This window comes from Chrysemys picta, chromosome 9 (genome assembly GCF_011386835.1).
Source record: "Chrysemys picta bellii isolate R12L10 chromosome 9, ASM1138683v2, whole genome shotgun sequence".
Taxonomy (NCBI): Eukaryota; Metazoa; Chordata; order Testudines; family Emydidae; genus Chrysemys; species Chrysemys picta.
The window spans coordinates 87340225-87354927 of NC_088799.1; the positions used below are offsets into that span (position 1 = coordinate 87340225).

At 42.7% G+C, this 14703-nt stretch overlaps 2 protein-coding genes across 2 annotated transcripts in view; both read right to left on the reverse strand.

Annotated features, from left to right (window-relative positions):
- The window catches only part of LOC135973540 (uncharacterized), a 904472-nt gene that overhangs the window by 207100 nt on the left and 682669 nt on the right, over positions 1–14703 (reverse strand). The gene's annotated exons all lie outside the window — the stretch shown is intronic.
- The window catches only part of COL4A5 (collagen type IV alpha 5 chain), a 138138-nt gene that overhangs the window by 57960 nt on the left and 65475 nt on the right, over positions 1–14703 (reverse strand). The window contains exons 3-15 of the mRNA XM_024106783.3: positions 13657–13746; positions 11111–11155; positions 10324–10368; positions 10158–10220; positions 9020–9073; positions 8207–8233; positions 5728–5808; positions 4667–4729; positions 3797–3832; positions 3658–3699; positions 3429–3521; positions 682–735; positions 514–570 (exon numbers count right to left, since the gene is read on the reverse strand). Coding sequence (XP_023962551.2) covers positions 514–570; positions 682–735; positions 3429–3521; positions 3658–3699; positions 3797–3832; positions 4667–4729; positions 5728–5808; positions 8207–8233; positions 9020–9073; positions 10158–10220; positions 10324–10368; positions 11111–11155; positions 13657–13746 — 750 coding nt within the window. The remainder of the gene's footprint in view (positions 1–513; positions 571–681; positions 736–3428; positions 3522–3657; positions 3700–3796; positions 3833–4666; positions 4730–5727; positions 5809–8206; positions 8234–9019; positions 9074–10157; positions 10221–10323; positions 10369–11110; positions 11156–13656; positions 13747–14703) is intronic.

The window sequence follows — 14703 nt, forward strand, 5'->3', positions numbered from 1 at the left end:
TAAAAGTTAACTCCTGTTTTCAAAGGCTACTGTTCTACTCGCTCACCTCAGAGATAACTCCATTTAGAATGGCTTTTCAGGCACCAGCTTACAAATGTGTCAATAGCACGACTTACTGGGATTCTTTTAGGATAACTAAATGGAGGCCCTCTCTGAAAGGAAACTGCCACTCAAACTGTGCAGCCTCAACAGCTTTAAAGAAAATTTGCATACATAACTGTAAAGTGTTTATTTCCAATGCTTATGACAGAGATTCTACCTCTTTTGTTCCTGCCTCAAGATTAAGATCTACACGCAGGGTAATTCCACTAGGGTGCATTGAAAAGGTGCTTTTACACTCAGCTAGAATCACACCAGTGAATCACTAGTGTCATCTGCAATATCTTGTCAGATCATTAGAGGAAAGAAAATCTCTTACCAAGAGAGTCTGATGGCCTGAATTCAATATTTGCTTAATTCTCAAAGCTAAAAGTATTTGGAAAAATAAAATCTTTGGTTCAAGGAAGTACTTACTCTTTTGCCTGGCTCTCCTTGCTCACCTTTTTCACCTTTCATGCCACCTGAAGGACCCTGAACACACAAACATTGTCTTATAGTCAGCCCATGGGGACAGAGCAGAACAAATTTACAATTCTCTTACATTATTCTAAGGAAAAAAATGCCACTGTGGGAATTACTCACAGGAGGACCTTCTGGCCCAGGGGGTCCTGGTGGACCTCGTTCTCCTGGAATACCCTGTCAGGCATGGGGGGAAAGAGAGAGAAGGCAGTTAAAGCCCTCACCACCCAACATTGGGTCAACATTGTTTTAAACAGGATTTTGCTGCCATTTAAACTTCTTCATATGCCATGAGTGCTAGTGGTTCTTAACAAGTGTCTTTGATCCACGTGTATCCCAAAGTTAATGGTACAAATTTTATTAACTGATCAGTCTATTTATTGTAATGAATCATTGAGATACAATTGCCTCTTGCATATAGCACAGTGGCTGGCTAGCTGCTCACAGCTATGCTGCACAACAGTCTAGGGCAGGAAATAAAAATAACCTAGCCAGTTGAAATTACAGGAGGTTAGTCAAGGGGCAGAGATTAATTACTAAAATTGCAAGGACACCATTAATACCTCTACTCTTGGGAATAATGCCATTGGATTTTTAGTGGAAAGGTAGGACCTCTGTTTTCTATAGCTGCACCTCCAGCAGCACATGCTGAATACTTAGTTCATTACTAACTTAGAGGGAAGAGTATCAGCTACTGAATCCCTCAAAGCACTTCATGCAGTATTTGCTTTTTTTCTTGCAGGACTTCCATCCAGATCACAACTTCAGGTGTGATGGCCCCAGGCCACTGTTAAATTTGGGATGACTCCTTTACAGAATGAATAAAAACTGAGTTGTGATGGTCATCAGTCTATAAAAGTATATTACTTTCACCAAAAGTCTAAATATTTACCTTAAAATTATTGCTAGTGTAAGGACAAATGTAATTTGCTGGGAGATTGTGTTTGTAGGTCTTGGTGCTTTCTAAGGAATGTACAGTCATACTGTCTCCTTTTGTATATCTATAGAGCTGCCTTTTGGCATTACTAGACTGTCAGAGACCCCAGATGCAATAGTGTGTAAGCTGAAATTAAAGCTCAAAGGAGAAATCCAGACATGCCAAACCCATGGAAAAAAAGGCAGAAATTGGGCTTGTTTTTGGCTTAATTGGCTTGTGAGTTGCTTGTTGGCTAGTTTTTGGCTTGTAGCTTGTTGCTTCTTTTTTTTGACCAGCTCCCGGCAAGCAGGGGCAACGGGTGGGGCAAGCAGGGGCAAGGGAGGGAAAGAGAGTCAGGGGTGCACAGCAGGCCCACCACAGTTCCAGACTGCACGCCAGGGGGATCTAGTCACATAGAGTGTTAGGGATTGGCTTGTTCTGAAATGGGATTAGCTTGATTTTTGGCTTATTGTGAAAGTCGGGGTGCTTATTTACTGTGTGAAAGTTGGCAACTGTGGTGAAATCCTGAAGTCAATGGAAGTATTGCCATTGCTCTCAATGGGACCAGAATTTCCCCACAAATATAGAATTAAAGAGATGGCCAGTTCTCTGCTTCTTCATCTACTACCCTGGGCCCAGTGAATCTGAGAACACCAGAGTCTCCCACCTTTCCAGGATGACTCCATAGGGTGGATGTGTATTAGTGGATAGATCTGAAGGATGCTTCAATAGGGCCAAAGGTTCTTATGAAGGAAAGGACAAATTGCTTTGATCAAAGTGAAAGGAGGAGAGGTCTGGCACTCCTTCCCACATCCCACTTAAGGGCAGACCACCGTTGCTTTCTTCATGCTGAAATGTTTGACAACAAAAATAGGATGAAAAGGTAGATGGAATGAAGCAAGATGTTAATCCTAAAACAGATGGAGAAAACTAAAACCAATTCCAGGGTCTGATTGAAGTTATTAAGAAATTCAGATATCCTGGTGATGGGTGCAGTATAAGCAGAATAGAAGAAGGACCACTCCTACCTCAAAATATACACCTCATCCCTTGCCTAAGGTCAGGCTGGTGTTTGGCATTACCACAGAACTTCAAAGGAAAAAAACCCAAAGCACTCATGCCTCTGCTTGTGCTGCCTGACTCATCTGGGATAGCCCCCGTAAAAGAAGTGGGATTGTGAAAAGTTGTCGGATCAACAGGACAGGACAAATTTAGTATCTTCAGAACTGGCATCTCTCCCAATGATTCTTCAGCAGTTGAAGGTGGGGAAGTTTCTGTACAAGTTAAAGCAACAGTTTGGAAAATGGAACTTAAAAATCAGTAGCATTATTGCCAGCAAGGCTACAGATTCACTGGGGTAGCCAGATGCGCATATTTAGGTGCTTAGAAAGTGGAAAATGACTTTATTTAGATCAAAAAGAAAGAAGGGACTCAAGATGTCATATATGACAAGGAGGTTAAGTCAGCTGCATTTTAGTTTTTACAGGACCCCTCATTATAGTATGATAGATGCAGCTGAGATTTTCATAGATGTCTAATGAATGGGAATTGGGCATCTGAATCCCAAGAGAGCTTGGAAAATCTCAGCCTGGATGTTTAGAGCTGTCTAGCCATTCAAATCTTGCTGTGGAAGGTTAGTTACTTTTATTGTTTCCATAGGATTTCATTTTGGAGACTGTTTCTTGTGTAGTTTAATTTTTTAAATAATGGAAACATGTGGAGATGGCTCAGACATTGTGCAAAATGAAACAACTGAACCAATATGACTGAAACATCCTCTGATACAGGGAAAATGGATAGGCTTGGCTGAGGCAAATGACAATTCAGTGCCTTGGAAAAAGCAGCAGGACCCCCCAACAAGCTATACTTTGGGGGATGTCATTCTGAGTAGTACAGCCTCCACTGAATGAGCTGCTCTAAGTAGATGGACACAGTTTCCTCCATTCCCACTCACCTGATCTCCTTTCTGAAACTCTACGTCATTTGGTCTCTTCTGCTCCCCAATTTGTCCTGGTGGCCCTGGAGGTCCCTGAAGGCCTTGGTCACCCTAACACCCAAAAAGATGGCAAAATATATAAAACTTCCCAGGCTATTACAGACATGGACAACATGAGCCACGCCTGTATGCAGTAAAAGAAGCTTGAATCGTTCTGAAAGCAATACACTAAAAATCCTCTACTCACTTTTTCACCCTTGGGTCCTTGGAAGTTCAAACCCATATTACCCTGCAAAGAGTTAAAATAAACAACGCTTAGAACAGAGTTGAACAAAACTAAAGGACAAATAAGAAAAGAAGGCGGCGGCGGGGAGAAGGGGGTATACCTTAGGCCCTGGAACCCCTTTTGGACCAGGAGGTCCCTGTAAAACAAAACAAAACAAGATCATTCTGTTATAAAATTTTCTCCTCAGGGGATTGCAAAGCACTTTGGACACAATGATGAGGAGTTATGTTAATAAATAATACCACTGCTAATAATTCTGAAAGATCCGACCTGTATCTTGTCCTAGTTATTTACATTACACCATATTGACTGGGCATTTGTGTCTCCCACTGAGAGCTCGTCCTCATGCCCAGAAGCTTTACTCAGTGCATTAGTATACACAACAAATTGCTTCCTTATTTAATTTGCCCATTGGCAGGTTCAAGTGGAACCCCAAATCCAACACTGATCTATGTGAAAATCCCACCTCTCCCCATCCCCAGAGGCTCATAGTGCCCAGAAGGGATAGAAGCAATACCATTCCACTGCACAGGGTGGTAGGAGGATAGGGGGAGACAGCACAGGAGCTCCCTCTGCTGTAGTGCACAAGGGGTTTTGGGGACAGACTGAAAATATGGCTGGTGGATCTGGGATGCATTTAAGCCACCACAAATGGTGATCTAGTGGATGCAGCAGCTGCAGGGGCACTGAAACAAGTTGGGGTGCTGAAAGCCATTGAACAAAACTGTAAACCCTGTATAGGATGGAAGCTGTGCATGCAGTTACTGTTATTACTTCAAGCCAGAGGGTGCTTAGTGAGCAGCTATGGGGATTGCTATGGTTTTGAAGCTGCAGTAGCAATCACTCAGCAGCTCTGCCTCCAACTGAAGGCCTGGGCAAGGAGAATTCTCTCCCCCTGTTGCTGAGAAGCTAAATTTGCTTCTAAGGATAGAAAATAATTAATTCGATGTGATTAGCTAAGGAATCTTACCGTTAAACCTGGTGGCCCAGGAGGACCAATAGGACCTTGTGCGCCCAAGGGACCAGGAGGGCCCTGTTGGGAAAGGGAAGGAAGGAGTCAGAGATGCCCCTTTCAATGAAAAGCTCCAGCTGGCATCAGTTTTGGAGGGCCACAACCAGGCAGACAAGGATTAGCATCCATAAATGTCAACTCCAAGGACCCAACCATGACCCTGTCCATGTATAGCCCATGTCTAAGGGAAAGGCCTCAAGGCCACCAATACCATGGGGAACTTACAGCAACTCAACACTAGGAAGTGCCTTGCTGTCAGCTTTCAAGGTGCCTCTTTGGATTACACAGGATTTTTTTTTTAAACCACTTTTACTCCCTTCCTACATGAAGCAAAAATAACAGAGCACTCTGCATTTCTATGGTTTCTTCCAGCCAAGAGTAGACAGTAGCAAGGCACAGAGCAGAACAACAGAGACACCCACAGGCCCAGTCTGATCAGACTAGTCCTGTGGTTTGCCTCTCTGTAGCGCACTGGAAAACTGTATCCTGGCTGATGTCCTGTGCAGGCTCATGGGCTCCTCATTCTCTGCTCCCCTCACCTCTCCAGTAAAATTACTAATGGCTCAACAGGGGAGCGGACTATCTGGAGTCATTAGGCGGTTTCACAGCCATTGGACTGCTGAAGAGATGCAGCCTAAGGAGAACAGCCGAGGCTCTGCTCTCATTTCCCCTCGTCCACAGCCCAGCAGGGCAGATGCTAGTTTTAGTAAGGGAGAGGAATATAGAGAACTCAGGAACTAGCCCAGACTCAGAGTGCATCTCAAAGGGGTAGGGAAATACACAAATAAACTGTGGCAGCCAGCAGGTAGCTCTTAGCACTGCTGTACCCTGAAGACAGCAGGCCCAGGCCCTCATTGGCCCCCTGCTGGCTGTTTCACTTATGTGCAACACATGTGCTTCAGAGCACTGAATATTGTTCTAGCCATTAATTATGCTGTCAGATTGAATTACTATTCAGTTCAGTGTACTTTGTCCCCTACCAAAAAGCATACAATCAACAAATACTTTAGGGAACTTACTTGTAACCCTGGAAGTCCTGGAAATCCTGGGTCACCTTTCTGGCCTGGCAGTGATGACAAAATTATTTCACCCGGATCACCCTAAAAGAACAACAACTGATTTAAAGAAATTAATACCACACTGCATTCTTCCACTTCAAGCTAGCTTCAATAGACAGTGAGGAGACAGACATATTAATGCCCAGAGATATGTAAAACTACTATTTCTATAATACAGGTACACCTCTACCCCGATATAACGCTGTCCTCAGGAGCCAAAAAATCTTACCGTGTTACAGGTGAAATCACATTACATCAAACTTGCTTTGATCCGCCTGAGTGCGCAGCCTCGCCCCCCTGGAGCGCGGCTTTACTGCGTTATATCCGAATTCGTGTTACATCAGGTCGCATTATATTGGGGTAGAGGTGTACTTAATTCCCCAATAAACAACCCTTTTAAAAAATGTTCCCTGTTTACTTACAGAATTAATTTTTGAGGTGCTTAGAACCTTCTACCAGCCATCCAAGTACACCATATTTTTATCTGCATGCTGGATACAAGCACCCAACTTGAATTTTAAAAGGTTAGGGGATTAAAATAAACATAAAAGAAAAGTAAAAAATATTTTATCTTCATTGGAAAGCAACAAACGGGTTGAAAATTGGTTTACACAGCTTTCTCCCATATCCCAGAGGATAGGCCCCATCTCATGAAATTACATTAGGGTCTGCAATTACCTTAGGCCATACAGCATAACTCATCTTTAAGCAATGCTTCTTATGTGGCTTTGTTATAAGTTTATTGACAGATATTTGGCTTAAAACAAACAAACTTGGTCGGGAAGTGGGAGTGGGGCTGGGGAAAAAAATGTGGCAGTGTTAAAGTCATCATTCCATGACCCCACCGTGCCAAGCTGTCCTTTCAGCAGCAGTTTGAGAGAACTTTTCCATAGTCCCAATTTAGTGTTTAATAGAAGAAAGTATATTTAAATTGGCTCTTGGCCCATATGGCTCAAGTAGCTCAAAGAGACAAAAATAAAGGCTTAAAAAATTAATAAAATGTGACTATATTTAAATTAGGAGGAAAAAGATGTTTCCTAAGAGAATATAACTCTTTGCATTACCTCTCTTCCCATGATAATTTAAGTGATATGTAATATTTTCTAACAGTAATTAGCCACTGGAGGGTGCATAAGCAAGCTACTTGTACACTTCTTGGTGGTTTTAGGCCTTCTATTAGCCTAATGCCTCACAACACACCAGGGGCATTCACTAATAGCCTGCTTGTGCACACACCATTGTGTCTTATTGTTATATTAAATTACAATGGAAGGAAATTGTCCTTTAAAATAAGGATCTATGCCTGTGAGGAGAATCAGATACCAAGGCCGGTGAGAAAGTGGTTTTCAGGTCTTGAGGAGAAGGGTGTATATCTCTCTCTCTTTGCTTTGTGGATTTATCACCTGTCCTGGAACCCATTCTAGTCACCTGTGATGATCACCATTTCCATTGTTCTTTGGGGAATGGGTAGGACCAAGGGATTCTGAAGTTACTTCATTTTTACCACCTGCAGGCTCAGTGTGCTCCTTGCCATGTGTGAGGCCAGTAACAAAGTGGTCAAAATAGTTGGCAGGCTAGAAACAACTTTCAAGGCCATGCTAGTGATTTCTCTACAAATATTCTGTAGGATTTTCTGTATTTTAATCTATTTAGATCGTATGCATCTACATCAAGACACACAGCTTAAAACACATTGCTATACTGTTAAATAGTTCCTATAAAAGAGCAGAGTTAATTCTAACTAAGAACTAAATCATCTACTTTTTTCTGTGAAGTAGTAATTTACATCCAGCATATGGGAAGGTTTCTGTGTATTCTATGATCCCGTGACCATGGAATTTCATCCCAACTTCTTGCTAGTCCTCATGGTTGAGAAGAAAACTATTAAGCAAACAAATTGGCATGTTGTTGTTCTCCTGAGTCTGCAGAAAATTGCTGAGAGGTGTAAACTGCTCCATTCATCTTAATGGGGTATAACTCTGAAACCTACAGATGACATTTCAAACGTGCGCATTTCATTGCTGATCATTTTAGCAGAAATATCCTACTAACGTATTTCTCTCACAATGCTAAACTGTATCCCATGCCTTTTCAGATACAAATGCCCCCTCTCGCCCTATTAAGTTGCCAAAACATACCTGAATTTAATATTTCAACACCACACATGGTGCCTGCTGTATATATTGCATTATTCGTGCACACTTTGAATTCAGTAAAGGCCTGCATTTGTTTTTTTTAAATTGAGTACAAATGCTGCAGAGTTGCCAATTGGTCACATTAAGGAATGGCTCAGAAACCAGGGGCCTGGTGCAGAATTTAGGAGCAGCTGGCTGTGGAATATGCAGGGCCTTGCTTATAGGCAAACAGGTTACTTTTGTCAGATGCACACTAAACATCCATGCTTGCTTAACAGTTAGTTGTGAAAGTACAGAACACTTACCTTCATACCTGGTAGGCCAGGAGGTCCCTTTGTTTAAAAGAAATAAAAATAAGGAGGGGTGAGAAAATATCATACTATCAGCAACAAAAAAGAAGGTATGAATGTATTGTTGACATATCATTCTCAAAACACTGAATAGATTTCATTGAGAGGGGCAAGGTGACAAAGGGGAGAAAGACACAAAGGATACAAAACAAGGAGACCCAAACATTTCAAACCTCTGCTGCTTCACTGTTACTCAAGACAAAAGTTCTTCAGCAGCACTTTGAGCAAATATTGAACACTTACTAAATTAAGAACAGCAAATTCCCATTCACTTGGGGTTTGTTTTTAATATGCCTCCTGTTATTCTCTATATTACATGCTCATGGTTTCTCTTCTACCAATTTTTAGCTCCTGCAGGAATCACTTTTTGTTGCACATTCTTGCATTTTACAGAGAAAAATCTGCATTGTATATTTTACTGATCCACAAATAGACAGCATCACTCCCAGATGTGCCTGGGGACATCACTTAAGATCGCTCTCCTTCCACCTCCACACATTTGTTTTCTCTGCCAGTGGCACAGCATCTCAGCAGTGAGAGAATGTAATATTCAAGAAAAGAAGAGATCAAATTCCCTATTAGCTTTACAAATAGCTTACACCAGGAAAGCTAGATGTTTTGAAGCACACCCAAATGGTATTTCATTAATTATTTACTTGTGGAAATTTTAATATAGTTATTTGGGCACTGACTGTTTCACAATTCTAGGCAAAGGGTTTTCTGTGGGTTACAGGAAGTGGATCTGATTATATAAAATCTCTTACTTACAGGAGGACCTTGTAAACCTGGAAAACCTGGACTGCCTGGGAATCCACGTTCCCCCTAAAGAAGGCAGAGAGAAGAGGCTTAGCCAGCAACAAAACCAGTGATGATACTAGAAAAATTAACAGTACTGTAAGCTCATGAACCCGGAATGGAGAAAGGGGCATTGCAGGTTATGGGTTAAACAGTTTACAAAACAAAAAAACAAACAGAGGTATGATTGAAACAGATGAAAAAGCACCAAACGGGTTCAAATAATGCCATGTGCATCATGTCTGTTTTTCTGAGAAGATACTACAGCAAACAATGCTATAGAAAAAGTCAATTACCTGGAAGCAGGCAGGCATCTCAATTTGAACATGAACCTTCATAGATGTGCCAGAGATAAATTAACTCTTTGCCTAGACAGTTTCACTTTATGATCTATCCTTATCACAATGATAGTGCAATCAGTGGTTCCAAGGTGACTAAGCCAACAATAAATTACTGTCTCCAAATAAACAAGAAGAATATTTGGCACTTATCACCTTCAAAGCACTGTAACAAAATCAGCGTACGTCTACACTGCAAAACAAAACAAAACAAATCTCTGTGGCACTGAGTCTCAGAGCCCAGTTCAACTGACTCAGGCTTGTGGGGCTTGCACTAGGGGCTAACAATAGCAGTTTAGACGTTGTTGTTTGAGCTGAAGCCTGAATTCTGAGACTCTCCCCATTCACTGGGTATCAGAGCCACGGACTTCAAAAGAGCTCCATATCGTGCAAGTGTTCACTTGCATGGATCAGATGGCAGGACTAGGGCCTGATCATGCAACAGACTGGTCAGTTATTATTATTATTATCCACAATTTTACATGTGAAGTAACAGGTAGGGGGGTCATTTTATTACCCAATACTACAAAGCGTCAGAGCCATGAGTGGATTTTGGCTATTTCCTAGCTCCTGATCCTGTGAACAAGACTGTGATCCTGTCTCTCATTTCAGAAGATGTGAATTGGCATTATATTACCTGTAGCCCAGAAATAGTTCACACTACCCAGCACAGTAAGCTATTCCCGTTTACTGCATCAGTCACAAAGACAAGTTCTATTTCTTTATTATGCTATCGTTACGGCATCATGAATTTACCAAGTGTCATGTCCCACCTTTGTTCCATTGCATCCGGGGATACCTTGAAGTCCTGGTGGCCCATCTTGCCCTGGTAACCCCTAGAACATGGAAGGAAGGACAGCATAATTAGCTAAGGATGATCTGTGCAAAAAGAAAAAACAAGTGATAATCTTCTCAACTGTGAAGCCAAATCCTACTTACAGGAAGTCCTGGTGTTCCTGGAAATCCTGGCAGACCTGGAGGTCCCTGGAGGGGAAATAACCATATTTATTTGTAAGTGGGGTGGTCAGAGGGGGACTACTTGTTTTTAAAAAGAATTCCCATTATCTATAGCCTATTAATGTTTCTGTAAGTAAAGGACAATGAAAAAATCAGAACCACTCCTCAGTGAAAAATAGCCACATGCATGTACCATACTTTACAACATACTGGGGGGGGGGGGTTTAAAAATGGGGTTAATGTTTTATTAAATTTGTTTCAGAAAAAACATGAAACAAAACCACAAGAGAAAAGACAACAATTACAAATACATTAATGGGTATATACACTATACACACTAAGGACTAAGTCCTTAGATGTTGAAAATTGATGTGTCTCCACTGAAGCCAATGAAACTACATGATTTCCACCAGTGGAGGATCTGCCCATAAAGTACAGCAGACAGGTATAAAAGCAGAAGGATTCACAGACAAGGCAAGGAATCTACTTATATATCAGAATAAAAGTCTCTCTCTTTCATAGTAAAGTTAACAGAGGGGCTGGATTTTGACCAATGAAACTAGTTTGAGTCCTGTATAGCAGGATGGACTGAATAAGCCTTTATTGATAAATTTATTAAAAGTATGACAAGAAATCCCATTGGGAAGAATAAATTTCTCTTTTGATTTGACTCTATATTTTTTACTCATCTAGCTTTCTGTAACCCACATCTCCATCAAAGTAATTCATGTATGTTATGTACTATATCCTGACATGGGGTGTCACTTACTCTGATTCCTTTGGGTCCAGTAGGCCCTGGAAGGCCATCATCACCCTGTAAAGAACACGGAGAAAGTAAAATTGATTATATCATCTATAGTGCATTGAAATACACAGTTAACCTACTAAAGTAAACCAAAAGCTTGAATAAAAAGTCAAAATATTTAAGACAAGGGTGCCTGGTACATCCTGTCAGCATCATGTAGTGTTGTTAGAAGTTGTATTATTTATTATCATCTTTAGGATTTTGTTGAGTTGGGATTGAAAAGCATTTTGTGCAGTTAATAACCAAGGACTTATAGTTAACAGTTTTTGTTCATATAGTTTTATATCTGCCTGCATACTACTAATTTCCTTCAGCTTGCTATACTGTGCTTTAGTGGGTAAAAGATAATAGTAGATTGCTTGCAAATTTCATGCTCCTGTTTTTCTTTAATTTACATTCAGAGTGTTACAGGAATTCAGAGATATGGAATAGGACATCTGCCATAGAAGTGCATTAAAGAGAGTATAAATATATTTATATTTTCTAACCAAAACATCTGACCTCTTTTATTCCCCATTTGCTCTCTCCTTCCTTGCCATCCCTTGCTATATCTGATTCATTCTCTCCATCTCTAACATTTTTGCTTTTTTAATTTTCTGTTTACTGTTTCCTCTTCTTGAGTCCCTCCTCTGTGTGATGAAAAGTAATAACCTCTTTCCTGTGACTTCTGAAATGTGACTGTTTCGTTTAACGTAGGTGTTTACAGAATGAAGAGCCAGACAAAGCTGACAAATTTATATAATGTATCTATTTATGTATGTAAACTAAAAAGCAGAGTTGGAGGTATTTCAACACTATACAGTCAGAATTAGAACATTTTAATGTTATTCAGGAGCAGGCAGTTATAAATGGAGGCATTTCAGGAAATAAAGAGCATTCATATCTTCTCTTCAATGTTGTACTATTGTTTTGGAGTCACACAAGGGGCTTGTTTTAATCCCTTACTTGCCTCCCCCAAAAACAATGACAGTAAGAAAACATTGTACTTCATGGCAAAATAGAAGTGGGACCATTCACACAGCTGGCAGACAGATAGGACTTCGTCACTTTACTAAGTGATGGAATCACAGGACTGTGGTAGAGGGGATTTCAGTTATTTAGCAATGTGTGTTACATGGCCTAGTAAAGCTGCAACACAGCATGTCACTAAGCCTGATCTCTAACCCCTTCCCCTAGAGCAGTCAGTCTGGCCACTTTCACACCGAATGAAGGGGTGTGTGTATTAGTGATTGCTGTGCACACACACGTGCACAAGTGCATAGGGGCTGGGACTAGGGGTGCTGCAGCATCCCCTGGCTTGAAGTGGTTTCCATCATATACAGCAGACGTGGGCAAACAACGGCCCACAGGACCATCCTGCCCGGCCCCTGAGCTCCTGGCTGGGGAGCCTAGTCCCTGGCCCCTCCCCTGCTATTCCCCTCCCCCGCACTCTGGCCCGCCGCTCCCACTGGGCAGCGTGGGGAGTGCAGCTGGCTCTGGCTGGGCGTTGCAGCTGCGAGCTCCTGCTGCTGGTAAGGGGGTGGGAGCGGGGGGGGGGGGAGGGTGGATAAGGAAGCGGGAGGTCCTGGGGGGCAGTCAGGGAGGAGGGGGCGGTTGGATGGGGCGGAGATTTGGGGGTGGTGGTCAGGGGATGGGGAACAGGGAACAGTGGGAGTCCCGGGGGGCCTGTCAGGGGGCGGGGATGTGGATAGGAGTTGGGAGGGCAGTCAGGGGACAGGGAGCAGGGGGGGTTGGATAAGGGGGTGAGATCTCAGGGGGCAGTTAGGGGCAGGGGGTCCCAGGAGGGCGTGGTCAGGGGGTGAGGAGCAGAGTGCCGTTGGATAGGGGATGGGAGTCCTGGGGGGGGGGGTCTGTCAGGGGATGTGGGTGTGGATAGGGGGCAGGGCAGTCAAGGGACAGGGGGTTGGATAGGGGACAAGGTCCTAGGGAGGTGGTTGGGGCGGGGGGTCCCGGGAGGGGGCAGTCAGGAGACAAGGAGCAGAGGGGGCTGGATGGGTTGGTGGTTCTGAGGGGGGCAGTCAAGGGGCAGGAAGTGGGAGGGGGCAGATAGGGGGCAGGGGCCAGGCTGTTTGGGGAGGCACAGCCTTCCCTACCTGGTCCTCCATACAGTTGCGCGACCCCGATGTGGCCCTCAGGCCAAAAAGTTTGCCCACCCGATATACAGGGTTTACAGTGTGGTTCAATGGCTCTCAGCACCCCCACTATACAAATTGTTCCAGAACTCCTGCACGAGTGAGGGGTAGAGGACTTATCTGAGGAGCACAGATATTTTCCCTATTGTTTATTCCCTTAAGTTATAGACTTCCACAGCAGGACAGTAATGTAACTAATAGAGACAATGTAACAGGCTTCTAGGAACTGTACCACTGAAACATTAACCCAATGATGCGCTCTGAATCAGGAGCTCTGGAGATGGCACTAATGCATTTTGTGTCAGTATATCAGGAAATCTAGACACTGCCTGCACCAGAGGTAACATTTATATAGTGTTTGGATACATTGTTACTTACCTTTATGCCTCTTGGGCCAGGAGGTCCCTCTGGTCCCGGAAACCCAGGTAAACCGGGCTGACCACCTAACCCTGGGAACCCCCTCTCGCCCTACAAACGAAAACAGGGAAATGAAGTACTCTTACATGCAGCACATGATATGTATGGTAAGTTCCGACAACACAATGCTTCAGCTTGCTACAGAGAACTGGAAAGAAGTTAAGCAGCCAGAATGATTTAAAGCATATTAAGAAGGCAAATCTGAGTTCCTGATAAACATCACAACTGCTTAACGATGGGACTTCCAGGCAATAGAGTGTACAACACATTTCAATGACTCTATATCAATTAAATGGATTAAGTGTGCTGTCTATCTAGTATTTAAACCAGTCTCGATTGGTCATTTGTCAAATTTTTCAAACAAGTACCTTTGGCTGTCTCCCAGGCGCATGAAGCAGCTTCCTGTAAAAATTCACAAAGCTACCACTGTCCTTCTCCAAATCCCTCCTTTAAAAATCACTTCTGCTGTGACACCTATAAAAAAAACTCAACTAGGCAAGCTGCTGTGCTGTGACCCATACTCAGCATGCTGCACGTAATCTCGCTGTTACCTTACGCTTCCTCAGTCTGTTGTATTCACCTGTTGCCTCATCTTATACTTTGACTGTAGGCTCTTGGGGGCAGGTATCTTTTCTCATGTGTTTGTACAGTACTTAGCACAATGGGGTCCTGCTCTCTGACAGGGAGCCTGGGTCATGCCAATGCTGCCACCACAGGTAAACTGGAATTTGCCAGCATCATTTATTTGTACACAATTTTATCATATTGAAACTTGAACATTTATTATATGTTACATACACCCCTACATTAGAAGAACATTATGACTGCAAAGTCAAGTACTCAAAAGTTGAGAAATGCCAGAATGAAGGCTGCCTGTGCAATCTTAATTCAGCTCCTTTGTGTGTATGCATTATGATAGTCTTTAATTACACAATCACATACTATTTTTATCACAAGACCCCTGCCTCCTTCAGTGCTCAGGATGGGCAGTGATCACTTAATGAGCAG